At 39.4% G+C, this 27,776-nt stretch overlaps 1 protein-coding gene across 1 annotated transcript; it reads right to left on the bottom strand.

The window, feature by feature from the left end:
• Positions 1-20: 20 nt before the first annotated feature.
• Positions 21-21,522, bottom strand: LOC145463486 (uncharacterized). The gene is made up of 13 exons (XM_081447236.1): positions 21,467-21,522; positions 20,641-21,015; positions 19,751-20,128; positions 19,021-19,395; positions 18,310-18,681; positions 17,592-17,963; positions 16,878-17,249; positions 16,197-16,568; positions 4,280-4,657; positions 3,562-3,927; positions 2,686-3,057; positions 1,846-2,226; positions 21-803 (listed from the first exon to the last, which is right to left on the bottom strand). Exons 1-13 carry the CDS (start codon positions 21,513-21,515, stop codon positions 793-795), a joined length of 4,173 nt encoding a protein of 1,390 aa, XP_081303362.1. The 5' UTR covers positions 21,516-21,522; the 3' UTR covers positions 21-792.
• Positions 21,523-27,776: the final 6,254 nt, after the last annotated feature.

The following is a 27,776-nucleotide window of genomic DNA, read 5'->3' as shown; positions in this document are numbered from 1 at the left end:
GTGGGGGGTGGGTGGAGGGGTGAGGTGAGGGGAGGGGTTGGAGAGTGAGGTTATTGTAGGGTTTAGGAGGGTGCAGAAGAGATAGGAGGAAAGTGATAATCATATATTCATGGTTTGAAATCTAGAAAAGTATGTTTTTACTTTGTATATGCCAAGGGAGACTCGGATGTTTTTCTCAGTTTGCTTGAATGGTGTCTGGGAAAGCCAGAAACTGCATTTGTGGCTAAGGAAAAGAGTTGTTACAGTCGAACTAAGCGAAGCGTACCCCTCAAGATTACATTAATGAATTGATTATTACAATATTTGTGCCCGCCAGTCGTTTCAAGAATGCAATAACAAAATGATTTTTTCTTTTTAAATACTGAACCCGCTACCCGTATTCTTCAAACGACTAGCGGGTTGCATAATCAAATATTCAATTCATTAATGTAGTCTTTAAAGGTACGCTTCACTTGGTTTGACTGTAAAAGACCATTGTCCCGCTGCAACGAAGGGTGTAATTTTTGACGTCGCTTTGACAGCCTTGCAATTCAGCTTTGCCTTGAATACTGGGTAGAGGAGAGATGGGTGCTACGACAATACAGAGAAATCCATATTCCGGAAAAAAAAAAAAAAACAGACAAAGGTGCTTTGCACGTCGATTTATTTCTATCAGCTGGACATATAACTAATTGTTAATACCAGCTACGTGGAAAGGTTGATATTAGGCTTCACGAGAACGCATTCACACTGTTGCTGGCGTCACTAAACCTCATTTAACGCTAGTCCAACTGAGCCCAGTCGAAGGTTAACTCAAGGTTCAGCTGTGAAACAGAAAACAAAACGTGAATCAATTCTCTTCAAATACAAAAGCAACCAACTGCCGACGTGACCTACGCCTTCCCAAAAAAGAGAAAAAGGAAAGGAAAGGGACAAGAAAATGTAATTTAAATCTTGTACATTACTGTATGTACATTTTTGTACCTAATCTTCGGGAAATGTATCTTTTTGGTAAAAAAAATAAAGCTTTTGTTGCAAAACTAAGGCCCATTTAGCCTCATGGCAGCCAAAGTACTGATTTAACGGTAAACGGCTTTTTTGGCGGAATTTTTGAATTATAGGGTTAAGTTGTTCATGTTTTAGGTTTCTTTGAGCATGAACAAGACAACTTAAACTTTTCGTGGCGTCACTTTTCCCTTACATTCAAAAACCTTACCGATCCAAATGTCTCCCGGTGGGAAAATTAAGACACTGCGCTGTTTAGGAAAACATCCACTATTATAAAATCCCATTTGGGGTAAAGAGGAGTGTGTAAGAAAAGGACTCTGTCAAACCATACAGTTATTTTCTTGTTCAGGAAACTTTTTCGATGCTGACTAAGACCTGATCAATATCGGCAAAAGTCTCCCATCTCAGATTGCTCAGTAGAAACCATCTTAAAAGACATAAATCGGGAAACTACATGTGTATTCTGTATAAGACAGATTCAGACTTATGTTATCTCAGAATTATATGCACTGATGTGCTACCTTGACTGGTTAATGGTTATTGAGCAGACCACTACACCAGTTTTGATAGAATCACACTCGCGCAGCGATTCTAAATCACTCGCCAGTGTATAAAAGAATCTAACACCGTGCGTTCTTTTAAATCTAACCTTAAACCCTATCTTTACGTACACATTTTATTCCTAAATTTTTTTCACTTTCTTATATTGTCGTATTTATATTACTAGGTTTTTTCATTCCGGAGAGTGCCATAGAACTCGAGAGTAAAGTGCTATTAAATTGCTATTATTATTATTCTTACCATATTTATTGTTCAAAAATAACATGTACGTTTTCAGTCAAAATCATTAATACTCACCACAGTAGCGAAGGTAACACGCAGGCGTTTTTTGCAGCTCATACACGTAAAACGCTCCACAGTTCTTGACTTTAATGTTGTTTTTCCACTGACAACAGTTGTTTGACCAATGATAACAGACTGTGCGAGTCACTACACCGTCTGCGACAGAAGGATGATATCCATTCATCCATCCTGGAGCATGCGTACGACAACGATTCATGCTTGGACAATGAGTGGGCATCTTTGGGTAACCATAGCCATAACTACTCACAAAGCGATACCAGCCAGGAGTGATATCATACTTATCGCACCTGACTGAACTTTGACCAGTGTAAGAGGTTAGGCGGTCGGCTGCATAGAGGCTCTTGTAGTTGCTGCATGGATCCTGGTAAGCTGCAACTGTTGGAACAAGTCAGTGACGTGTTAAAACACCTTCGCTGAATAAATTTTGACACTATTGTCTACTGACAAATGTCAAGAAAAAGTTCTGTTTGATACGATTTTGTGGAAATGAAGGCACAAGAATTTTTTCGAGTAGGATAACCCGCAATTATGTCTAGTTTCCAACTGGAAGCGTGGAAGTTGTAATGCGGCGAAGCCATACAGGAAGGTTGCCAGACGTACAGATGTTTCAGTCAATTTTACTGTTTCAATTCACCTTATGCCTTTCTTTAACGCAAACATAATTTGTCTACATTGCTTGAGTGTGTACATCTTTATCAATTAAAAATAAATACTAACCACAATATCAGCGTAAGTCATTCAGTTTAAATGACTGTTTCATGCATGTTATACCTTTCCTTACCTACCTCAATTTTACCTTACATGCGTGTGCCTTTGCGAAACGCTAATACTAACCACAGTATCGAAGTGAGCATGCAGGCGTTTTTTGCAGCTCATACACGTAAAAGGCTCCACAGTTCTTGACTTTAATGTAGTTTCTCCACCGACAGCAGCTGTATGACCAATGATAGCAAACTTCACGAGTCACTTCACCGTCTGCCACAGAAGGATGATTTCCATTTATCCATCCTGGAGCATGCGTACCACAACGATTCTTGCTTGGACAATTAGTGGGCATCTTTGGGTTACCAGAAACACCAGTGAAGCGATACCATCCAGGGTTGATATCTCTCTGATCGCATCTGAGTGGGAATTGACCAGTGTAAGTGACAAGGCGGTTTGCTGCATAGAGGTAGTGGTAGTTGCTGCATGGGTCAGGAGCTTCAACTGTTGGAAAAGCATATGTCAAGGAAGCGTTAGAACACCTTTACTGTCAACAATCCCACACTGCAGCCTACTAACAAATTCCAAACAGCTTCATTAGACATTGTTTTGTACAAATAAATACGTGACAAACAATTTTAATATGGAGCGCGACGTGGAGTTCTTAAGGCTTCAAAATCGAGCGGGAATGTTTCCTTCGGTTTAAACGTTCTAGTTAATTTGACTTTCCTGCACTAGCTCTACGTCTTCCATTACCACCAGGGCCGTAGCTAGTAACAGACAAACCGAGGCACTTGCCTCAGTAATTTTTTCGTTTTTGTTGTTTATAGTCATCAAAAACACTAAATTCCAAGGAAGAGAATTAAACCATAGACATTGCCTCAGTCACAACTCATTTCTTGGACACTGCCTCAGTCATAATTTGTTTCTGGCTACGGCCCTGACCACAGGCATATGTCTATATCGCCTGAGTGAGTACTTTTGCACCCGAAAAATGTCAACACTCACCACAGTATCGAAGGTAACACACAGGCGTTTTTTGCAGCTCATACACGTAAAACGCTCCACAGTTCTTGACTTTAATGTAGTTACTCCACCGACAGCAGGTGTTTGACCAATGATAACAGACTGTACGAGTCACTACACCGTCTGCCACAGAAGGATGATATCCATTTATCCATCCTGGGGCATGCGTACCACAATGGTTCATGCTTGGGCAATGAGTGGGCATCTTTGGATTACCAGAAACACCAGTGAAGCGATACCATCCAGGGTTGATATCTCTCTGATCGCATCTAGCTGGACCAGTGGAAGTGACAAGGCGGTCTGCTGCATTGAGGTAGTGGTAGTTGCTGCATGGGTCAGGAGCGTCAACTGTTGGAATAGCATGTGTTAATGAAGTGTCTGAACACCTTCACTGACTACAATTCCACACTGGAGCCTACTAACAAATTCCGAACAGCTTCCATTAGACATTGGTTTGTAGAAATAAATATATGAATAAGCAATTCTATTATGGTGGGTAGGGAATTGTTTCTTGTTCCAAATTGGAAGTGTGAGCTTGAGTTTTTACGGTCTCAGAATCGAGCAGGGATGTTACCACCGGTGCAAACGTTTTAATTAATTTCACTGTTTCATGTACTAGCTCTCTGTCTTCCATTACCGCAGGCATTTGTCTATATCGCCTAAGTGAGTACTTTTGCATCCGAAAAGTGTCAACACTTACCACAGTATCGAAGGTGACACACAGGCGTTTTTTGCAGCTCATACACGTAAAACGCTCCACAGTTCTTGACTTTAATGTTGTTACTCCACCGACAGCAGGTGTTTGACCAATGATAACAGACTGTACGAGTCACTTCACCGTCTGCCACAGAAGGATGATTTCCATTTATCCATCCTGGGGCATGCGTACCACAACGATTCTTGCTTGGACAATTAGTGGGCATCTTTGGGTTACCAGAAACACCAGTGAAGCGATACCATCCAGGGTTGATATCTCTCTGATCACATCTGAGTGGGCTTTGACCAGTGTAGGTGATGAGGCGGTCGACTGCATTGAGAGTGTTGTAGTTGTAGCATGGATTATTGTAAGCTGTTGGAACTGACGAAAGGACACGAGTCTGTAAGTGACAAGTTATTGGGACTCGATAGAAGGCTTGTATCGTTTAAAACCCTGTCATTTTGATAAAATTAAGTATGCAATGCTATTATGTATTAATAATAATAATAATAATAATAATAATAATAATAATAATAATAGTTTAATGATATTTTAACGGGAAGCTTTCTCACCCGTAGGTGATCTACAGAAAGGTCCCGATCCAAAATAACATTAAATTATTAAAAAATAAATACACAAATTAAAAAATATATTAAAAATACAAAAGTAAATTATAGACTAATAGTAATAATAATAATAATAATTCTCTTTTACGGTCAAAAGGGATATCTTATTTGTAAGAGGAAAAAAATACCCTCCATAAAACACAGACTTGTTCAATTTTATACGGTTCTTATCTGCTCCAATTCAGTGCACATACGTAAAGCCTTGGCATTTTTTAGGCTGCGCCTCTGAACTACCTAAGCCACCAAAAATTGAAGGTTTTTCTGAAACGCTACTCCAAAAATCGATTCTAGTCACTACTCATAATCTTTCATTGGTGCTTCCCAAAGGAATATTTTATTTACCTTGTGCTAAACCAAGCAGCAACAATAAAATACCGTTCATTTTCATGCTTGATCCTAGGAGAAGAAAGTACATGGTATTATCGACTGATTTGAAAAGTTAACTAACCCATCGAACCTGATGGTTCACGTAGGGGAGAGAATTTGGATGGGGCTTAATTCATCGGCCACTTTAAGCTGAGAAAGATGCGTTTTTGCTGATAGCTGAGAAAAACTCAACCTGAGAAATCGGTTAAAAAAAACCCTGAGAAATCGGCAAAACTTTAAGTGATAACTGAAATTACAGCAGGCCCATTCAGACCCTCAGGGGAACTTCACAGAGCGACTAAGAGTATGGAAAAATTAACGATGAGGAAATTCATGCACGTACAGTGGTGATGGATCTTGTATTTTGACATGGCAACATGACACCAGGTGATATCTTGAAAATTTTGATTCGGGCCTCGCTGTCTCGTTTTTCCCGTGCAAGACTGAGAAAGTCTCGAAGTACCGATTTGTTTGTTTGTTCTTTTTTATATAAATGGCGCTTGAGCGTCTTAGAACCTGCACGTCTCAAGCTCGCATTTAAAGAACGTTTAAGTCTCGGTATCGCAATCGAAGAATTCAACGAATGTCTTGGGCACGGAAAGAAAACGTCAGTCTCGCCTTCTCGCAAAGTCTCGCAGTTACCATTCACCACCCCTAAGACAAACTGGGACTGACTGAACAGGGGTGGGGTGGGGACCTGTGTGGGTACTACGTGTCAGTGTTGTACGTTGCACTCTTCGTTAGTTGAGATTGTCTCACTAGTTTTTATCTCGCTCGGTAGGGTCAAAAGGAGTTCAGTCTCGATATTTTGAGTCACGCACAAAATTACTTTTAAATTAAAGGAAACCTGAAAATGATAGTTTACTAAGATAAGAAATCACCAAAAAGATAATAGTAAACCATAAAGGAACAAGGATGGTTAAGGATGGAGAAGATTGACAAGGATTACAAACGCCGAACTTGAAAAATTTAAACTAAACTTTTCAACATGTTGAAACCATGACATAGCTCCTTTAATTTAGTGTAATTTAGATCGATGGTATTAACCCGACGAAGTAAATAATTCTTTTAACAAAAGTTCTTGTGTTAATTTTGAACTTTTGTTCCGATAAGCCATCCTTAAAGGACTTTATACACCACTGTGAGTGTCTTTCACGTTATTATGTCAGCGAACTTTCAGTGTATTAAACACTGTTAACAATAAATGCTTCTACGTATCGTATAAAATCAATCTCACTTGCAATGCTTTTTAATTTTGACTACATCTCGATTGATATGCTTTTGAGTGAATAAACTGTTGTTGGAACCAAAACCTAGTTATCGCTGTCGCTGCCTGCCGTTATGCTCTTGGGTACCAGGATCTAGCCACAAAATGGGCCCTTCGTTGCAAGCGAGTGCCCGGTTTGTTTGAGTCTAATTTTGCCTGCGTGTGTCGTCGTAATTATTCCGTTATCCAAGCATTTAGAGTTCACCCGTTCCTGTTCGTTTACAGTAAAAGGACCAACCATCACAGTTTTTCAAATCAAAAGTTATATTTAGTTTATTATAAATCTGATTGATCCTTCCGAAATATCTAACGCGCGAAACTTGCCTTGTTCTTAGAATGCGTCCTTCTATTAGCAATCGCAGGTTTCTGAAGAAATTTGAAAACAAATGAATTTCAAGTTTCCATTTTCCTTTTGTGAATTTGCCCGAAAAGAGAATTTCGATCTTCATTGTCGATTTTCGTTCATCGATCTTGGCTTTCGAAATCGTAAATCACCGAGAACGAAACTCAGTCAGACGTCAACAGTTTCTTCATTGTTTGGCAAAACACGTAAGGTTGAATCGGTTTTGTATCGGTGAAAGTTTTCAGCATAACACTTTCGCCAACATTTTTATGAAAATATGTTTAGTTTACCCACCTTATACAGAGAAAAACAAAGACCAAGAGGAAGGAAAGTCAGAAGTCAGCACATATATCGCTGTCAGTGTTTAGCGAAAGTTAGTTTCCAACATTTTATTTTAGTTCATATGGACCACCGCCGTTGAGAAAAAAGCAAATTAAAAGATAATTTAAGTATTGCAATAGTTAAATCTACTTTTGCACTTACCTGAGGTAAGGATGCTCCGAGCTAAGCTATCATGGGAAACCAACTCCCGAAGTCTTGTGCCGGCGAGAGCTAAGAAAGTATTGAACCGCTATGCTTTCTTTATAGGGACTTGATCCACGATTCGGTCTTTCAACTTGACAGTTTAACCGCAGCTGAAGACTGAAATGTCTACAAAGCCGTGAGAAGATACAGTCTATTTACCGTTTAACTCAGTGGCTTCAATATCACCTCTTTATTTGGAATAAATAAAAATGCGTGATCAATTCATGATCAAATCTCCGATTCGATCTTTGACCGTTTAACGCAGCTGAAAACTGTAATGTTTACAAAGCCGCGAGAAGATGCAGTGTATTTACTGATAGCTCAGTGTTAAACCGGCTTCGACATCACCCTTTAATTTGGAATGAACGAAAATTAATGATCAATTACTAATTTTTGTGCCGTTAGGATGCTGAAATCATTGTCTAATTGTGTAGTGGCGAAAGCTGGCTTTAAAATTGCTGCTTTTTGGAAGCAGACATTATTTACTCAGTTTGCTGCTTTTTAGAAGCAAACACTATTAACCTAGTTTAGCATGATGAAGTTTTGCTAAGGCAAGTCAATTATCCATATCCTCGAACAGTGAGCATGTGTAAATAATATATTAATTAGACTAAGTATATTGACATTAACCAAACTTGTTCCCGCACGAAAGCCACGGTGCATTAAAGACAGCGGTAGCTAACGGTTGCCAACTTACACAAATTTAAAATTTTCCCCGCCAGAAAAATAAGCTTAAGAACTCACTGTGACGTTTTGATTTAGATATAAAAATATTGCTTTGGAAAAGTTGTGTCAAACCGAGTCTACGATGTATACTAAGGAGAAAACCTGTCCGGCATATAGATATGCTAAAAGCTGTTTACAGTATTTTTTGGTATCCATTTAGGCAACGTGGAAACATTAGGCAATGTTGAAACATAGGTAAATAATATATTAATTAGAATACGTATATTGATATTGACTAAACTTGTTTGTGCACGAAAGCCAAGGGTCATCGGTGACTGTAGTGACTTACACAAATTCTGTAAAATTTTCTCGCCAGGAAAATTAGTATGAGAACTCAATATGTGTTTTAAATATAATAATGTTACTGTGGAATGACGGCTTTCCTGTTTTTCGCTTAGGCAATAATAAAAACCAAATAACAGTCTAACTTAAGCGCTTTTAACGTGATTTGTCATGGGAGATCTGTGTAAAACAGATCGCTCATAATATCGATTTGGTTTCAGGTTCAGACAAGACAAACAAAGCTCCAAAATTATCCTCAGAAAATTTTTTGAACTGCATTGAGGATATTTGAATCGAATTTCCTATGCATGGCTTGTGACTAAGATAAACTGCACACCTATCAAGGTTTTCTGAAAGCTGCTTCACTAGTATAGCTTACACCATTTTTCTTGCATGATTTAACATTTGTTCTCTAACGCCAATTAGCCCCAAACCAACATTGAGCTTTAAAATATTCTTGACAATGTTTACAACGCCCACATCATCCGTCTGTGGGAGTAATTGTCCAACTTGGAACTACACAGTTTATCGATCCTGCCTTTTTCGTGTTTAGCAAATGTTGCAAAAAGCTGGGAATATAGCGTCTGAACGGGTTTTCTAGTGGGCTATGAGGCGAAAAAATATCGAATAGCTATTTTCTTTTCCATCTCCAGACTTGCATAGTGATTTGGCACAGCCAAATATTGCGTTTATCGTGAATAACCATTACAATTGTTAATTCTGCAGTTGCCAATCTAGTCAGCCGAAAGTCCGTCTTTTGTCTTACATCTTAGAGTTCGAAAGGAGAAAAAAAGAGGAGCTTGAATGAAAAGAAAGAAAAAGAGGGGGCTTCTCTTAAGTCTCGGTACTAAATACAGTAGATGGATTTGCCCACGAGTGGAGCTACAATAGCCGAGCTGCAAAAGCCGAGCTATGAAAGCTGAGCTCCGAAAGCCCAGCTCGGGGAGAGAAAGACTTTGTTTGTCCGCGACGTTCAAAACCCGAGTGCGTAGAGCGTTAGAAAGAGGAGGCGGGAGCACCTACGAAAGACTTTGTATTCTCCTGAATACGAAAAGGAACTAAACATGAATCCGTCTGGGTAAACATGCCATATATTGTCTAAAAGCTAAAATATAGTGAAAGCCCTCGTAAGCGGACACCCTCGGGACGCGAAAAAGCTGTCCGTAACTGGAGCTGACCGCTTACTAGAATACTTATCGTAAGCGGCCATTAGAGTTGTAAAGGAAAGTTGGCCGTCTACGAGAGCTTGTTCAGCTTACAATAAAAATTGGGAATGCAAAAATACCATCAAATTATTTTTTGTTTTGTTTCATTGCCTTGTGCAATGATACAGTGATAGCAGTGATACAGTTTACAAATGTTTATAAGTATCTTTCAATGTCGTCAGGCTCAATTCCTTTCATGTGTTTGTTTACGGAAGCTTAAAAACAAAGGAAAAGTCTTGATAGTACGCCCTCAAAGAGTCCGCGGCCGCTTACGAGAATGTCCGTTTACGGGAATGAATAAATACAGAGTTTGTAATGGGAGTTCAAACGGGATTTTGTGAAGGCGGTCGTAAGGAGAGCTGTCCGCTTACGACGAGTGTCCGCGGTTAAGAGAGCATCCTCTGTACTTATGAATCCGAAGAAGACTGTATTTTTCAAATAATTTTAAGGTCGTAATAGAGAGAAATCATATCTAAATTGACATCCAGAGAAAATGGCTGGTGAACGAAAACGTTATTTGAAGTTTATTGCAAGGTGAGAAATGGACGTGACTTGCCGTTGGGAAACTGTGCAGCTGCTGTTATGATAGCAATTGTCGATAATGAAGTGTTTCGCAATCAAAAACGGCAGCAACAGAGAGATGTTATCAACGTGCATTAAATGGATTCAGATAAGATTTATGAGACTCGTCATATGATGACTGTAAACATGTTATTGTCAACAACTTGCAGCGGACAGGATTTGATCTAAGGGCGTCTCACCGTCTGCACGAAGGCTTAACGTTTACACAGCTTTATATATGCATTTCGAGAACTTCCTCTTTGAGAATCCTTTTGCTGGTAAATATAATTTTTCGCGGAAGAAGAGTTATGTTTACTTATTTTAAAGGTCTAATGCGCCAGTGCATGTAAGAATGAAAGACCTATTAAGGGTTTGTTGTGTTCAGTGTTTTTTGTCTTGTTATTCCAGGAAATTGAAAACGTATTTGTGGTGATATCAAATCTTTGTACTGGAGCAGAATTACAAATTTAAAGCAACAATAACGCGCTAAGTCACATTCATTGGTACGCTTTGTATCATATCTCCAGAAGTGGTTTCAGAGCAACGGGATGTGCGTCAATTTCAGTTAAAATTGCAAGATTCCAACATTCAAATATTTAAGAGACTCGGCACTAGCTTGCCGAAACCTATCAGTTACTATGAACCATTCTACACCTATTAAAATAAAAGCAGACATGACTCATGTATTTTTAGCCTTTTCATGATGAAAGACGAAATAAATTGATCAAATGTTTTTGCTTAAAGCTTTCAAATAATTCCTTTTGTACGAAGTTTCGTTTGAAATGAATGAACTCTTTATTAAAGAGTTCCTCTCCTCAGTCTTTCAAGGAAGAGAAAAGCCGCTATGAATTTGTTTGTAAATAAAAAATTGAAGAAGCGAAAACGTCTACGTCCATAATTAGCCAATTATTCACTGAGTAGCCTAATTTTAGGGACCAATTTTAGAGATTTAATGAGCAGTACAATGGCTGTGCACGTGCGTTATAAATCCTTGTATTTTTCTTAGCCGTCCTCTGCAAAACAATTTTGCAGAACGCACGACGGCTAATTTTTCGTATTTTCTCTTGGAATTGAAATTTCCTCAAGCAAATAATAAAACAAATAATCTTCGAGAACACACCCATGTGGCTTCATAAAACCGTTCGAAAACGAAATTTGTTTGATGAAAGCTTTTAAAACGAATGAGTGGAATTTATGCCTAAGGAGCATTCTGTACGACTGCTGGATGCAAATTTAATTATCTGCAGCAGAAGTAGTCAAGACACCAGGTATACAAAGAGTTGACAGAAACACGGCCAGATGAGTCACCTTTTCACAATTTCTATACACTTTGAAGCGAGAACCAAAATAACACACCAACTCTACCCTTCAGCAGGTTAAAAATATCTAGCTCTCTTGACTTTTGATGAGTGCATGGCACCGTGGAGTCAGGGCGCAACGTCAAGGTGGTGGTCGACTCCGACCGAAATTAGTTCAAAATCTACTGATAAGGGTGGTTTTTGAACGGCATGGAATCATAATGACAACCAAGGGAAGACTATACAAGGCAGGTGACGAGATTCAACTGAGGACTAACCAAATTCAGCAAAGAAACCGGCCATCATGGATGCAACCGACACAAACGACGAAAACGATGACGAAGGCGAGGAATCAGAAGCCCAAGGTTTCGAACCAAGTCTCAAAGGAGTTAAAGAAATGCTTTCGAGCGTTCAATTACTTTATAATTATTATTGTTCCTGAAAAGCCCCATTGGGGGCGGGGGGGGGGGGTTCAATAAAGTATTCATTCATTCAGTCAGTCAGTCAGTCAGTCATTCATTCAATTCACGCTTAGAGGTTTTCAGCTAGAAAACTAGAAAACAGAATGATGACGAGAGAACTGGATGAAAATCCGAGACTGATGAGTTGTACGAAAGTTAAGATGATATTCAACAATATATGCGAAAGAACCCTTTAGAACTACATGGCATTACCGGAAACGTCTATACTTTTACGGAAGATCCGGTCATCAAGTTAAGGTGAGGTGTTAAATTTGCCCATCTCGAGTGAGGTACATCTCACATATGTTACATAATGCAAAGAACAAAACAAAAAGCGTTATTGTTGAGATCATAAGCGACAAGATGAACACCGAACTCTATAGGAAGCGAACTGGACTAAAAAACTTGAGCATTTCATATTTATTTCCGACTGTTTATCAGCTCCACCTATTCATATCAACGAGAATCTAACGCTTTTTCGAAGAGATCTGATGAAGGAGGCCAGTCAGACTAGGACGTGATGTTTGTTAGCGTTTGATCACTTGATGGGAAGAATTACGTTAAAATTTTAAATTTCTCCTCCATCGTCATGATGCTGAAAGTATTAACAAATGCTAATTTTATCACGCGAAACAACAAATAAGCATTAATAAATTTAAAAGTGCGTGAGTCCGTGTTTTATACCCAGTCGGCATTCCGCAGTCCGCAGTCCGCAGTCCGCAGTCCGCAGTCCGCAGTCCGCAGTCCGCAGTCCGCAGTCCGCAGTCCGCAGTCCGCAGTCCGCAGTCCTCACTTTGCAGTCCGCAGTCCTCACTTTGCAGTCCGCAGTCCACAGTTTGCAGTCCGCAGTACGCAGTCCGCAGTCCGCAGTCCACAGCCCGCAGTCCGCAGTCCGCAGTCCACAGCCCGCAGTCCGCAGTCCGCAGTCTGCATTCTATATTTTATACTGACCGTGCAAATCGACACAAACGATGCCTGTTCCGTCGGTATGCGAGACGACGTGCTTTTATTACCAAAACTAAGACAATTATTCTGTTAAAGAACACGACTTTGAATCGCCTTGGCTTTGGGGCAACAGCTACAGGGCATTTTCACTTCCAAAACAATGAAACGAGGACATGTTGGTGTACCAAAGCAATCCTGTGGGAGTTGAACTCTTTACCTATGTAAACACTTTCTTTGCGCGCAGAAATCTAGGCCAGCGAAATGAAACTACACACTTCCTCCTTTGATTTATTCAGCAAAAAGCAGCGTTGCTTTTGGTCCCAGAAAAGAGGATACACAACACGCAGCCAAACTACAGCTTTCTGTTCGTTCGAAAAGTCGTACACATTTCGTGACGACATGTCTGCAAGGTTTTTAAATGCCATTAACACTGACTTCGAACTTTAAATAAACAACTTATCCGCTACAGTCCACAATTAGCTGCTTCGACACTCAATAGTCCGCAATATTGAACAACACTCGAAAGAAAGTACATGGACGAACATGGAGATGACGTCATTCGCCCCTGAAGAATTGGTGTCCAATTGGTGTCCATAGAAAGACACAAAAATTCGAATTCTTCCGCATTACCCGATTAGAACTGAATTCTCTCGAACGCAATAACCAGAATGAACGACCGAGTGAATAACGGAAAACTGGGCACCAGTAGTTTAAATAACGTTTTCCCCTCAGATTCTACCCCGATCACTCTACGTTAACATTTCAAGAATTAGAACAAACATTCATGCAAAATCAAATCAAATTTAACTCTAAATTCATAAATGGCGCACCTCTCGGGTAAGCCTCAGTAGGAGAGCATGAAACCACGCGCTCGTGTGGGAATAGAATCGTTAATTTCAATATGGCGCTCCAGTTTTACTGAAGGAAAGAATTTCCCCGCCATGCGAGGGTTATTATTGTCTATCGCTAGAATCTCCAAAGCCTGAGGAAGGCGCATTTACACTTGGCATTCAATTTTTCGAGTGACATGACGCGTAATTTCTTTGTGACAAATTAAATGGTGCAGGAAGTCGTGCCTGGTGTAATAAGCCCAGAAATATGTATGTCACACAAAGTTCAGTAAACCACTTCGGGGCCGCTCCATTCTGGTATACGGCTGCAAACTACTTTTTCAATGCGATATTTCACGGATAAAATATCTTGCAAGCGCGCGGGCAATGGACAGGAGAATTGTGGGACAAACTATGAGCACTTTCCTTTCGACCAAAACTTACAGTTCGAATTTCCGCCAAGTTTTTAGTGGCGAATGGAACAGATTTTGTTCGTAATTCCCCCCCCCCACCCCCCCCCCCTAAAAGAAAACATTTCTAGAAAAGACAGCAACCATTATCTCGAGATATACCCCAAAATATTTAAATTTTTCTTACCCGGAATTTCCGTTCCATTTGATTTTGCTCCCGGAATGTGCCAAAAATCTCGGTTCAATGGTTCTTATTTATGAAATTCAACAATTCTTGAACTTTCCAGAGACTTTTCGAAGAAGTTTCCATAACGTTCACCCACGTATTTTACCATTCTGTATCATTTGCCCCCGTCATAGACCGGAATTTTGATCGAATGGGAAGCAATCATCGTTCATTGTTAAAGTGCCTTAATGGAACTACGTCACGTTATGCGCATCTTGAAAGTTTAGCCCAAAGTTTTGAAGTTTGTCGTTTCAGTCAATCAGTCAATCACTCAAACAATCAGAAAGTCAGTCAGTCAGTCAGTCAGTCCACCAGTCCATCAATCCATCAATTCATCGGTCAGTCCATCAGTCAATCGGTCAGTCAATCAGTCAATCAATCAATCAATCAGTCAGTCAGTCAGTCAATCAGTCAATCAATCAGTCAATCAAACAATCAATCAATCAAGCAAGCAAACTTTATTTTAAGAGAGACACTTGACAGTTATGAAACAAATGAACGTGTGGCTCTCTAAGCCTCACTAAGCCATGTGATTGTGCTGCGTCGACAGACCGTTCAAGGTGCAGCTGCGGAACAGAAAACAACACATGACTCAGTTCTCTTCAAATGCACCTTTCCCAAATCCTATTCAATCTTCCTCAATTTTGGCCACAATTGTGGCTTCTCGGTTTACCATCCCAGTTTTGATTTGGCTTCATTTCAAGTAACATATTACATTGCTCTAGAACATGATAATCAAATAAGGTGAATCCAAGTGAGAAAGGAGCGAATTAGTGCTGTTTACTATGACAAAGGAAAACCAAGGCCAACCGCTCACCCTCGACAAAATCTAGAATAGCTGTTTTGGGTTAGAACTGAAACTAAGATTGCTGTTGGGAATAACCGAGCTCGCACAATTAAGATATAATTATTTAGTTTAGCAGCACTTTTCTTGTATAAAGGCCACAACATTTAAGAGATTAAACGCTTATAACAACGTTGGAATTGTTCTGTAACCCTAAATCTTAGACTTTCAGGGACGGAGAGGGGAGCTTCAGTGGCCCTAACCTGGCAATTATAAAACCGCTGATGCTGTCGCCATTAAGGTATTAAAGAATGGTGCAGAGATTAATTCAACTACCTACAGATATTTTGGTGTCATTCTGATGTGAATTGACATTACTATGACGTCATTTACTTGCTTTTCTGTGGCTAAGAAAACTATTCATCAATTTTAACAAATTTCAATATACAATAACAACAATTTAACAGTAAGGTGTTTGATAAAAATCTGGTGGCCGCTAATCCCTCTATTTGCATTAGTAGTACCATAGTTAATTGAAGGAATGGTTAGGAAGACCGGAAGACATCAAAGAAGCAAACAGAAAGGCTACGATTTATGTTGGAAGGTCCTTGACCCTGCACATAATTTGTTTTTTGCTCATTGACTATGCGTGAATTACATAATCGTAATGCTTCTATTGGTGAGTTGTACGAGCACAATTTACCACCTTTTGTATTTTGCCAGGTTTTGAGCAGGATTAACCCCAAAAGAGCCAACAAAAACATACAACAAAGAACTTTGCCAGGTTTCCTAACCATTTCCCTCTATTAACCATGGTAACACGAATGACGTCATTATAGTCGATTCTTTTAAATAACTGAAGATGATACACCACCCAATAAAGTTTCCTATAATCGGATTCGCTGTTGATCATTATACTAGATACATTGCTTTGAGGGAAATAAAGGAAAATGCCTGCATTTCTCTGGTTTATTGCTTCAATTAGCCATGGTATACTAACATAATATAGCAGTAGTCTCTATATTACCTAACATGTGGATGTCTTTATGAAGCCTTAATACTCACCACAGTATCGAAGCGAGCACACAGGCGTTTTTTGCAGCTCATACACGTAAAAGGCGCCACAGTTCTTGACTTTAATGTTGTTTCTCCACCGACAGCAGTTGTTTGTCCAATGATAGCAGACTTCACGAGTCACTTCACCGTCTGCCACAGAAGGATGTTGTCCTTTGATCCATCCTGGGGCATGAGTACCACAACGACGCACAGGTGGGCATGTAGTGGGCATCTTTGGGTTACCAGCAACACCAGTGAAGCGATACCAGCCAGGGGTGATATCATTCTTATCACATCGGACTGGGCTTTGACCCGTGAAAGTGATTCGACGGTCCGCTGCATTGAGGCTCTTGTAGTTGCTGCATGGGTCATTAGATGCAACTGTTGGAATAATAAATACCAATGAAGTCACCTTCATTGACTAAATTTTCAAACTGGAGGCTATTAAAAAAAAGGTCAAGGAAAGGTTGTTCAAGATAAGGTTTCGTAGAAATAAAGGAAAAGGCAATGTTGAGGTTGTGGTTAGGGAGGAATGTCTAGTTCGTAACGTGAAAAAGCCGTGTTTGTATGTCAAGCGGCACTAGTGAAATTTTTCAGTTTATATGAGTGTTTCAAGCAAATTATTCTTTCTTTTAAAGTACCTCTATATTACCTAACATGTGTATGTCTTTATGAAACGTTAATACTCACCACAGTATCGAAGCGAGCATGCAGGCGTTTTTTGCAGCTCATACACGTAAAAGGCGCCGCAGTTCTTGACTTTAATGTTGTTTTTCCACCGACAACAATTGTTTGTCCAATGATAACAAACTTCGCGGGTCACTTCACCGTCTGCCACAGAAGGATGTTGTCCCTTGATCCATCCTGGGGCATGAGTACCACAACGACGCACAGGTGGGCATGTAGTGGGCATCTTTGGGTTAGCAGCAACACCAGTAAAACGATACCAAGCAGGGGTGATATCTCTCTGATCACATCGGACTGGGCTTTGTCCAGTATAGGATTCGAGGCGGTCTGCTGCATTGAGGCTCTTGTAGTTGCTGCATGGGTCATTAGATGCAACTGTTGAAATAATAGATGTTGACGAAGTCTAAAAACACTTTCACTGTACAGAATTACATACTGCAGCCTATTATTTAACAAATGTCAAGGAAAAAAAACATCTTAGATAACAAAAAAAGTTGAAATGAAAGAATAGATACGAAGTCAGAGTGTTTTGTTTCACGTCAGGTTGAGTTTGGAAAACCTCATAGCCTAACAGGAAGCTGCCATCAGTACGGTCGTACTGTTTGAGTTGGTATGACTATTACATGCACTCCATGCCTTTCGTCACTACAGTGATTTCTCTCTTTTTAATGTCTATTGTCTAATTGCCTCACGTTATCTAAGAGCGTCAACACTCACCACAGTATCGAAGCGAGCATGCAGGCGTTTTTTGCAGCTCATAGACGTAAAAGGCACCGCAGTTCTTGACTTTAATGTTGTTTTTCCACCGACAACAATTGTTTGTCCAGTGATAGCAAACTTCGCGAGTCACTTCACCGTCTGCCACAGAAGGATGTTGCCCTTTGATCCATCCTGGGGCATGAGTACCACAACGACGCGCAGGAGGACATGTAGTGGGCATCTTTGGGTTACCAGCAACACCAGTGAAGCGATACCATCCAGGGGTGATATCTCTCTGATCACATCGGACTGGGCTTTGTCCAGTAAAGGATTCGAGGCGGTCGGCTGCATTGAGGCTCTTGTAGTTGCTGCACGGGTCATTAGATGCAACTGTTGAAATAACAGATGTTAACGAAACCTAAAAACACTTTCACTGTGCAGAATTCCATGCTGAAGCCTAATATTTAACAAATGTTAAGGGAAAACAGTCATATTAGATAAAAGTAAGTTGAAATGAAAGAATAGATAGAAATCCAGATTTTTTTTAATGTCAGGTTGAGTTTGTAAGACCTAAAAGCCTACCAGGACATCGCCATCGATACGGTTGCACTGTTTCTTTAGTCATGACTATTACGTGCACTCCATGCCTTTCGTCACTACAGTGATTTCTCTCTTTTCAATGTCTATTGCCTAATTGTCTCACGTTATATATATATCTATGAACGTCAACACTCACCACAGTATCGAAGCGAGCATGCAGGCGTTTTTTTCAATTCATAGACGTAAAAGGCACCGCAGTTCTTGACTTTAATGTTGTTTTTCCACCGACAACAATTGTTTGTCCAATGATAGCAAACTTCACGAGTCACTTCACCGTCTGCCACAGAAGGATGTTGCCCTTTGATCCATCCTGGGGCATGAGTACCACAACGACGCACAGGTGGACATGTAGTGGGCATCTTTGGGTTACCAGCAACACCAGTGAAGCGATACCATCCAGGGGTGATATCTCTCTGATCACATCGGACTGGGCTTTGTCCAGTGAAAGATTCGAGGCGGTCGGCTGCATTGAGGCTCTTGTAGTTGTTGCACGGGTCATTAGATGCAACTGTTGAAATAATAGATATTAACGAAGCCTTAAAACACTTTCACTGTGCACACAAGTCCATGCTTCAGCTTTATATTTTACAAATGTGAAGGAAAAAAATCACATTAGATTAAAATAAGCTGAACTAAAAGAATAGATAGAAATCTTGAGTGTTTTTAATGTGTGGTTGGGTTTGTAAGACTCCAAAGCCTACCAGGAAGCTGCCATCGATACGGTTGTACTGTTTCAATTGGTGTAAATATTACATGCACTCCATGCCTTTCGTCACCACAGCGATTTCTCTCTTTTCAATGTCTATTGCCTAATTGGGTCACGTTATCTAAGAACGTCAACACTCACCACAGTATCGAAGCGAGCATGCAGGCGTTTTTTGCAGCTCATAGACGTAAAAGGCACCGCAGTTCTTGACTTTAATGTTGTTTTTCCACTGACAACAATTGTTTGTCCAATGATAGCAAACTTCACGAGTCACTTCACCGTCTGCCACAGAAGGATGTTGTCCTTTGATCCATCCTGGGGCATGAGTACCACAACGACGCACAGGAGGACATGTAGTGGGCATCTTTGGGTTACCAGCAACACCAGTAAAGCGATACCATCCAGGGGTGATATCTCTCTGATCACATCGGACTGGGCTTTGTCCAGTGAAAGATTCGAGGCGGTCGACTGCATTGAGGTTCTTGTAGTTGTTGCATGGATCATTAGATGACGTAACTGTTGAAATAGTAGATGTTAATCTAGTTTTACAACAGCTTCACTGTTTAGAACTGCGTCCTGTAGCCTATTATTTGATACAAGAGAAGGAAAAATCATTTTAGATAAAACAATTGTTGAAATGAAAGAAATGATAGGAAGCTAGAATGGTTTCTTTAGGTCCAGACTAGAAGTGTTAGATCGCGTTTGCAAGACCTGAATGCCTGCCGAGAAGCTGCCATCTATATCGTTGTACTGTTTCAATTGATATGACTATCAAATGCACTCCATGCCGTTCGTTACTACAGTGATTTCTCTCTTTTCAATTTTTTTTTTGGCTAATTGTCTCAAGTTATCTAAGAACATCGAAACTCACCACAGTATCGAAGAGAGCATGCAGGTGTTTTTTGCAACTCGTAAACGTAAAAGGCACCGCAGTTCTTGACTTTAATGTTGTTTTTCCACCGACAACAATTGTTTGTCCAATGATAGCAAACTTCACGAGTCACTTCGCCGTCTGCCACAGAAGGATGTTGCCCTTTGATCCATCCTGGGGCATGTGTACCACAACGACGCACAGGTGGACATGTAGTGGGCATCTTTGGGTTACCAGCAACACCAGTAAAGCGATACCATCCAGGGGTGATATCTCTCTGATCACATCGGACTGGGCTTTGTCCAGTGAAAGATTCGAGGCGGTCGGCTGCATTTAGGATCTTGTAGTTGCTGCATGGGTTATTAGAATTAGATGCAACTGTTGGAGTAATAGATGTTAATCAATCAAGCAATCAATCAATCAATCAATCAAACTTTATTTATACAACTGATAAACCTGTGGTCCTCGAATAAGAATTATAAGAGACTTATTATCAATATTTTAATGATCTAAATTAAAAATATAAATATACCAATATAATCTAGTTTTAGAACAGCTTCAGTGTCTAGAACTGCATACTGCAGCCTATTATTTAACAAATGTCATGGAAAAATAATCTTAGATAAAAACAAATGTCGGAATGAAAGAAAAGATACGAAGCTAGAATGTTTTCTCTAGGTCCAGAGTAGAGTTTGTAAGACCTCGAAGCTTACCGGAAGCTGCCGTCAATACGGTTGTTCTCTTAATTGATATGACTATTAAATCCATTCCATGTCTTTCGTTACTGCAGTCATTTCTCATTTTTCACTCATTTTTTAAAATCATTTTCAGTCATTTTTCAATGTCTATTGCCTAATTGTCTCGCGTTATCTAAGAACGTTAATACTCACCACAGTATCGAAGCGAGCATGCAGGCGTTTTCTGCAACTCATACACGTAAAAGGCACCGCAGTTCTTGACTTTAATGTTGTTTTTCCACCGACAACAATTGCTTGACCAGTGATAACAAATTTCACGGGTCACTTCACCGTCTGCCACAGAAGGATGTTGCCCTTTGATCCATCCCGGGGCATGCGTTCCACAACGACGCACAGGTGGGCATGTAGTGGGCATCTTTGGGTTACCAGCAACACCAGTAAAACGATACCATCCAGGGGTAATATCTCTCTGATCACATCGGACTGGGCTTTGTCCAGTGAAAGATTCGAGGCGGTCTGCTGCATTGAGGCTCTTGTAGTTGCTGCATGGGTTAAGAGCTGTCGTAGCTGACGAAAGTACAGGATAATGTAAGTGAGTTGTTTTCAATCGGGTTTATATAGAAGACTTAAGTTGTTTAAGATCCTGTTACTAAGCTGTTTGGTAAAATGCGTTAGGTCCATTGTTGTCACAAATTAATTGGTGCCTTCAACACATTGATTTTCTCTCTTTCGGTGGTTGAGTATTCTTCAAGGTGAATTTTTTTAATTATTTCCACTTTGAATTCTTAAAAGTTACCTTATTTGTAAGAGGAACGAAATACCCTGCGGTTTCCATCTGTTCCACTTCTCTGTAATATTTCCAATCCACCTCCCCCCCCCCCCCTCCCCCACACACACAAAAAGTGATGCCTGCACTAAGCCATGACAAAATTGAAGGTTTCTTGCGAAATACTACACTAAAAATTGATTCCAGTCAGTGCTTTTATCTTGGTGCTTCTCTAAAGAATGTTAAACTTACCTCGGGCTAAACCAAGCAGGAAAAACAAAACAACGTTTTTCATTTTCATGTTGTCCCTAGGACTAAAAAAGGGACACGGTGTTAGCGATTAATTGATCAATTCCGCAATCGAGCTTAGGGGTTTACGTAGAAGAGACAATCTGGATGGGGTTTAACCCATTCCTGAGAATCGGATAAAAATAATCTCTCAGCTGAGGAAGCATGCGTTAACGTTCTTTAAGGTAGCTTAAAACAGTTTCAGCGCTATCCAAGAGTTAGATTTTGATGTAATGTATCTAATACTCGAGAGAGTGTTTTATCGGGATATCCAAACACCGAGAAGAGAGTTGAAAATACGACGTGGGGCGAAGTGTTTTTGGCAAAATTCTAGGTGTTTGGATAGCTGATGAAACACTCTCTCGAGTGTTTGATATATCTTCTCAATCGAAACAAAAACTAAGTAGTAAACGGAGAAGTAAATCGTCAAAATCTATAGTAAGACCGGGTATCCAAACCTCCTTTACGGTCGTGATTTTCTTTGTTTTAACTTGATGAATTATTAATGAGTTTGAGAAGGGTCATTTTAATAACTCTTCATCACTTGATGCTACAATCAGGGTATCAGAAAACTTCCCAATCATTGGTGAGCACGTTGTTATCATTTTCGTAACAGAATAGGTTACCATAGCAACAGTATGAACTGCTAAAAACACCCTTAATTATAGGCTTAAGAGCTTATAATTCAAAAACGGCACGGTGAAATTTTTTATATCATCAAATTTTCATAAGCAGGATAAGACGCAACTTTTGGCAAAGTTCTAAAAAAAATATCTACATGGGTTTCAGAACCACCTTAAAATCATACGATGGTAGTAGCATCAACTGATAAACGGTGGTTACAATGGCAAATCGAAGTCTTGGATAGTGCTGGAAACTATTTTGCGCGACCCTAATTGATAGCCGAGATCCGCAAATTTGTTGATAGGTGAGAATTGGGCTAAAATTTTAACCGACTGACACCTGAGAAATTGCCAAATACTGTCATCAAACAGATTTTAGAACTTTCGAGTTCAAGGAATTCTACAAGAAAATATATCAGACGAGTAGTATGCAAGTTTTCCTTTAGAAGTGCGAGTATTTCCTAGTCCAAAATAAATACTTCGTTATCCTTTCTTTAAAGAGGTAATTGCTTATTAAATACTTGCCATCTTACGGCAATTGGCTAGATGAAATAAATAATTTCTTTACAAATTCCGACAGCTGATTCACTCTGAAATTAACAATAACTACGAAATTACAATTATACACTATGTGTCAAAAGAGCTTTAATTTTGCAATGGTTAATTTTGCAATGGCTACCCGATCCAGTTTGTAGTATACGGCATGCACGTTCTTTTGTATCTTTCCTGCTGCCTAGTTTTCTTTCACAGCCAAAACAGAAATAATTTCAGTAGGATTTTAAAAAAAATTGAATGATCCTTTATGTGAAAGAGCATTTTCTCTTTACATTCATTGAAGCATGTACTTCATTGTTTTGTAGTTTAAAACATTTTAGTCAAATATTATGCTAAATTCCATTTGTCTTAAAGTCGTTTATACCGGGTTCTGCAGACACGGTTTTGTCGTGTCACTAGAGCTTCTTGCTTTTTTCTGTAAAGGAGGATAGAAAGCGGCCGCTTTTTGTTCAGATGGGCTGATGTGGATACTCTCAGAGAGATTTGGAAAGTTTGAAAATACTTGCAAACCTTCGTTTGACTCGTATATTTATGAAAAGGCTTTGTAAATGTGCGAGTCACTGAGTCATTGTCGAAAACGCCCTCCAAACCGGTTTTTTGTTTTCGTGTGGACGGAAAGCATTTTGAAAGTCTTGAATAGTGAGTTTCTCGAAAACGATGACGTCACGATAATCATGTGATATTCCGTGGCCGAGTTTTCCTCAAACACAAATCCAAAATGACCGGTGATTGTGGAGTTTTCAAATTTCTCCGGCGCTGTGTAGACGGAAAAAAATTTTGATGCGTTTTCAGAGTGAAACCTCCGTTTTCAAATTCTTCCGGCGTGGTGTGAAGGCAGTAGAGACCTCAGGTATATACGACGGCGACGGCAAGGATAACGCCCTAAAAAAAAAAAAAAATTGTGTTTCTATTTCGCCCCTGCTGAATATGCTATGCATGCATTCAGCTCCAAATAGAAATACTAAAAATTAGCCGTTGTGGTTCACGTTCTCTGGACAACGCAGAATTTGTTCATTTCACGTTGTTGTTTTGAAGAAGACGGCAAAGAAACTAAATGAACCAAGAATTATAACGCACGTGCACAGCCATTGCTTTGCTCATTAGAAGTTTTGTTGGGCGACGTTCTCGTTGCCGTTGCCGTCGTGTTTGCGTAAGGTCCCTAGTGATGACGAAAGACGACGCATATTTAAATTGCATCGTCAATTTTAAATATTCGTCGATATAGTTCAATTTTTTAACAATCTTAGTTATGCTTAATATGTCTATCGGTTACAAAGCTAGCTCTGATAATGTTTAGTAAGCGCTCATTTTTCCAAAGAAAGAGAATTTCTCCAAGATCGCCGTAGTGGAAAAACACACAAAGAAAGTGGCCATTTCACATCGTTGACTTGCCGAGTATTGTAAAACAATTCAAAGGCGCGGATGTGAAATTCTCGTGCAAATCTCATTGTTGTGCTTATTAGTCTTCTGTTCGACAACATTTTTGTTGTATTGTTGTTCTTCTTCATTAAAATCCATAGTCGCCGTCACGGGATTTTCACATCCTTGTGAATTGTTCTGCAATTCTCTGCGAAACAACGATGTGAAAATCTCTCTTATCAGCTTTTTCTCTTTTTCTTTAAGGCTGTAAAAAAACTCTCCGAATTGTCAAACTTGCCAATAGTTCGAACAAAAAGTCGTTCCACTCCCCTCTGTTGAACATTGCAATTTTCTCCCTGATTTATTGAACCAACTTTTCCTTAAAGATTCGAAACATCGTGGTTCCACTTTAGTTTATTTTTTCCCAGAAATTCTACTATCCCGGCAAATTAAACTGGGACTGCTAGAGGTTTGCACAATTCCGCTCGGAACTAAATGTGCAAAACCATTATTTGTAGTCCGAGCTGTCCCAGAAACTCAGCTATTCAGATTAAACTGGCACTGGGAGAGCCTCACACGATTTCTTTCGGACACACATGCAGAAAGCTATTACTCGTCGGCTTTTCCCTTGCCAAGGCAGGTTTTAACCTGGTTTTGACAACTAGAATTCGAAGGCGGCCATTTTTGTGGAAAATGGGAGAGTTACTCACCAGCTGTCTCAAAGAATTGAAGTCCGTGCTTTGCTCTTGATCCTTAATCAACCGTCTAGCTTCACAAGGTAAACAGTGTTCAAATCCTCGTTGTTATTCACTCTTTTATACTTTGTGGCTACGAAAGCGCATGCGCAGATGTCTTAAACGACAAACCCTCGAGTACCCAGTTGAAATACAGCCAAAGGAAAAACAACAAAAGCCCATGCTAATTGATCTTTTATGATGTGAAGTACGCATTCTTTTGTCACTTACTGTAGATGCGATTCTCAAACTTAAACTCCTCACTTTATTTTCGTAAGATAAACCTTGGATATTTTCAACATTTTTAGGGGGAAGAGGGTAATTTTCAAACCCAATTTTCTCTTCCATCCTGTCATGGAAAGCTTAGTATTTAGAATTAAATTTATTAAGGTGTGATCTTATTCATTAACTAGCTGCTTAATTTCTTCCCATAGGATCAGCTTTTAAAATTGTATTTATTCTGTAGCACCTATTACGTAACTTATATTCTTTTATTGCGTAACCAGTTCTGTTCTATGCCCTTGTAATCAATTTTTGTCCAATAGTTTTCTTTCCCTTTCTCTTATTTTACACCTCGCGTTTGCATATTTAGGGTTTTGGGGTGATACTTGTTGAGAGGTTTAACTGTGCGCAGAAGAAGGTTGAAGTGTAGTTACGAGCGAGGTTAGAAAGTGGCAGAAACACGTCCGAAAGCACATTTTCATTACTGCGAAGCCATCAGTAAACCATTCGTAAATTCACGACCAAGAGCCATTTGCCGGGGAACGCGAGTGCTAAATAGCTGGTCGAAGCAATCGAAGGACAAGCGTAAATTTCTGTCGAAGTAGGCCGTTGTAATTCGGACAGCTGGAGTAAACAGGACAAGTCAAGTCGAGGTATACCGGACTGAGTGAAGACGTAACCGAAAGAAGTAAGTTGAAAAGTGGGAGTAATAAACGGGAGTTTGGTTCGTTTTGTGTGTCATGTGTTGGTGGAACGTTGTTGGGGTCAAGTTCAAGGACAAGGACTTCATATGCAAGGTTAACTGAACTGAACTACGGAAACTTTTTTTAAGGAATATTCTTGTAAATAGATTAAGTGTGCTGAGCTATTTAGCTTGTTTATTATATTCTTGTAAATAAATTAAGGTTAATTATTTAGCTTATTGTATTATTGTTAGTGACCCTATTTAAAGTATAATGTTTTTTTAGTGTACTTGTTTTAATAAATGCTTATAGACTTATGTAGTTGTTACGTGTTTTCTCGGGTTTGTTTATGCTTAGTGTTTTTTTTGTTAGAGAGCGCCCACCTATGGCGCGGTTTCATCACACACACCCCACCCCCACCGGGTCAAATATTGAATACGTGCTGCAACGTATATTTCTGTAGATTTCCAAGATAACTTTACTCACGTGTAAAGTACGTTAGTGCACAAAATCGAAAATAGTTGATAAATTAGAAAAATAATCCGAAACTAATAAACTAACATGCTATTCGTTATAAAACATCTTTAAATATCAGAAATACATATCAAAACAATGAGAAAGTTGGCAACAAATAAAACCAAAGAGCTGGAAAAAAAAATATTGAAATATATTGCAGTGACATTGCGTTTCCACACTGTTTTAAAATCTGTGGAAAGCAAACTAATAGTTGAAATCGGAAGAATCCGTTAATTACTGAATGAGCAGCCAAATGTGAACGCGGGAGAATTTTTCAAACTGGTTTGTCAGAAAACTAAAATTCTGTGTACTTGACAGGAGCACACTGTATAAACGAACATGGCACCATCATAATGAGGGACACTTAAATAGACTCTTGAGACACACTCAACATGTAACTATAAAAAAACTATCCCAGAAGTATGAATAAATCATGTATTTAAATTCGTCAGATTTTTTTCTAGGAAAACTTTCGTCGACTTATAATAAACTGTGGCTTTCGTTGTCAGAATAATTATTTTTCCTACTAAATGCCAAGCTTCCTTTCCTAGCCTGCATGGCAACGGTTTGATGTGAAAGAAGTAATTTTTTAAGGATTATTCACTTTTTTACCTCTCTCCTCTTCGTCTTTGTGAAAGAGACCTTTTTGTTGTCTTCCTATTTTTCTGATCTTGTCCCTACAAGCTGAGGCCGACTCCTTGACAGCCCTTTTTATAGATACTCATCAACAACGGGCCGATACATTTTTGACCAAATGTACGTGTCAGGAGTGGGTTGGTTTTTATCGAGTTTAGCATATGCAAATATTTCACGTGGGAGGTATATTAAGTAAGCCCTTTAAAAGTGGAGCCATGAACTCGTTTATGGAAGTAATCCCTAAGCTGGAAATTTCGCCATAGTCACGTTAAAGCCTTCAATTCCACAAATATCCGGATTTTGTTTGGGATATTTAAAGGTTTCCGACATATTCAGAAAATAAGAAGATATTTAGAAAATTAAGATATTTGGATATATTCATGGCATTTTTTATTGAATCAATATTCAGTTCTATGCCAGAAACAATCCAGTTCAGCGATTATTAACTCGAAAAATATATTCCATATCACTAAAAGCGCTAAAGCAGTAATTTTCCTAAATGGCAGATGCTGGAAATATCGAGGTACCTGAATCTTTCTCCCCAATTCCCATTGCTGCAATAAAATTTTGAAAGTTTTGGTCTAAGTGATTCAAAAACGGTGTATTTTGAGGGCAAAAATAAAAGGTATTTAGAGGTTTTCGGGGATATTTATAATTTTTTTTTTGTGATATTTAGAAGCATTTTTGAGAATTTCCGGAGAGATAGTTAAACGATTTTACGTGATATTTGTGGAGAGGCCTTGTTTGAAAAAGCATAACTTGGGTCTGTTCATTGCTGTCGTTTGTTCCGAGGCCTACAGGGGACGTTGTAGTTCTTTACGTGTAGTTGTTTACAACATTGCACCTAAGCTCAATATATTGATTGCGTGTAAGATATCAGAACAAGGCTAGTAACCCTGAGTATATCTTGGCGAAACAACTGATAGCCTTTGAGCGATGGGCTCCG

Source organism: Orbicella franksi, chromosome 12, assembly GCF_964199315.1.
Source record: "Orbicella franksi chromosome 12, jaOrbFran1.1, whole genome shotgun sequence".
NCBI classification, from domain to species: Eukaryota; Metazoa; Cnidaria; class Anthozoa; order Scleractinia; family Merulinidae; genus Orbicella; species Orbicella franksi.
This window is presented reverse-complemented; position numbering and strand designations above follow the sequence as displayed.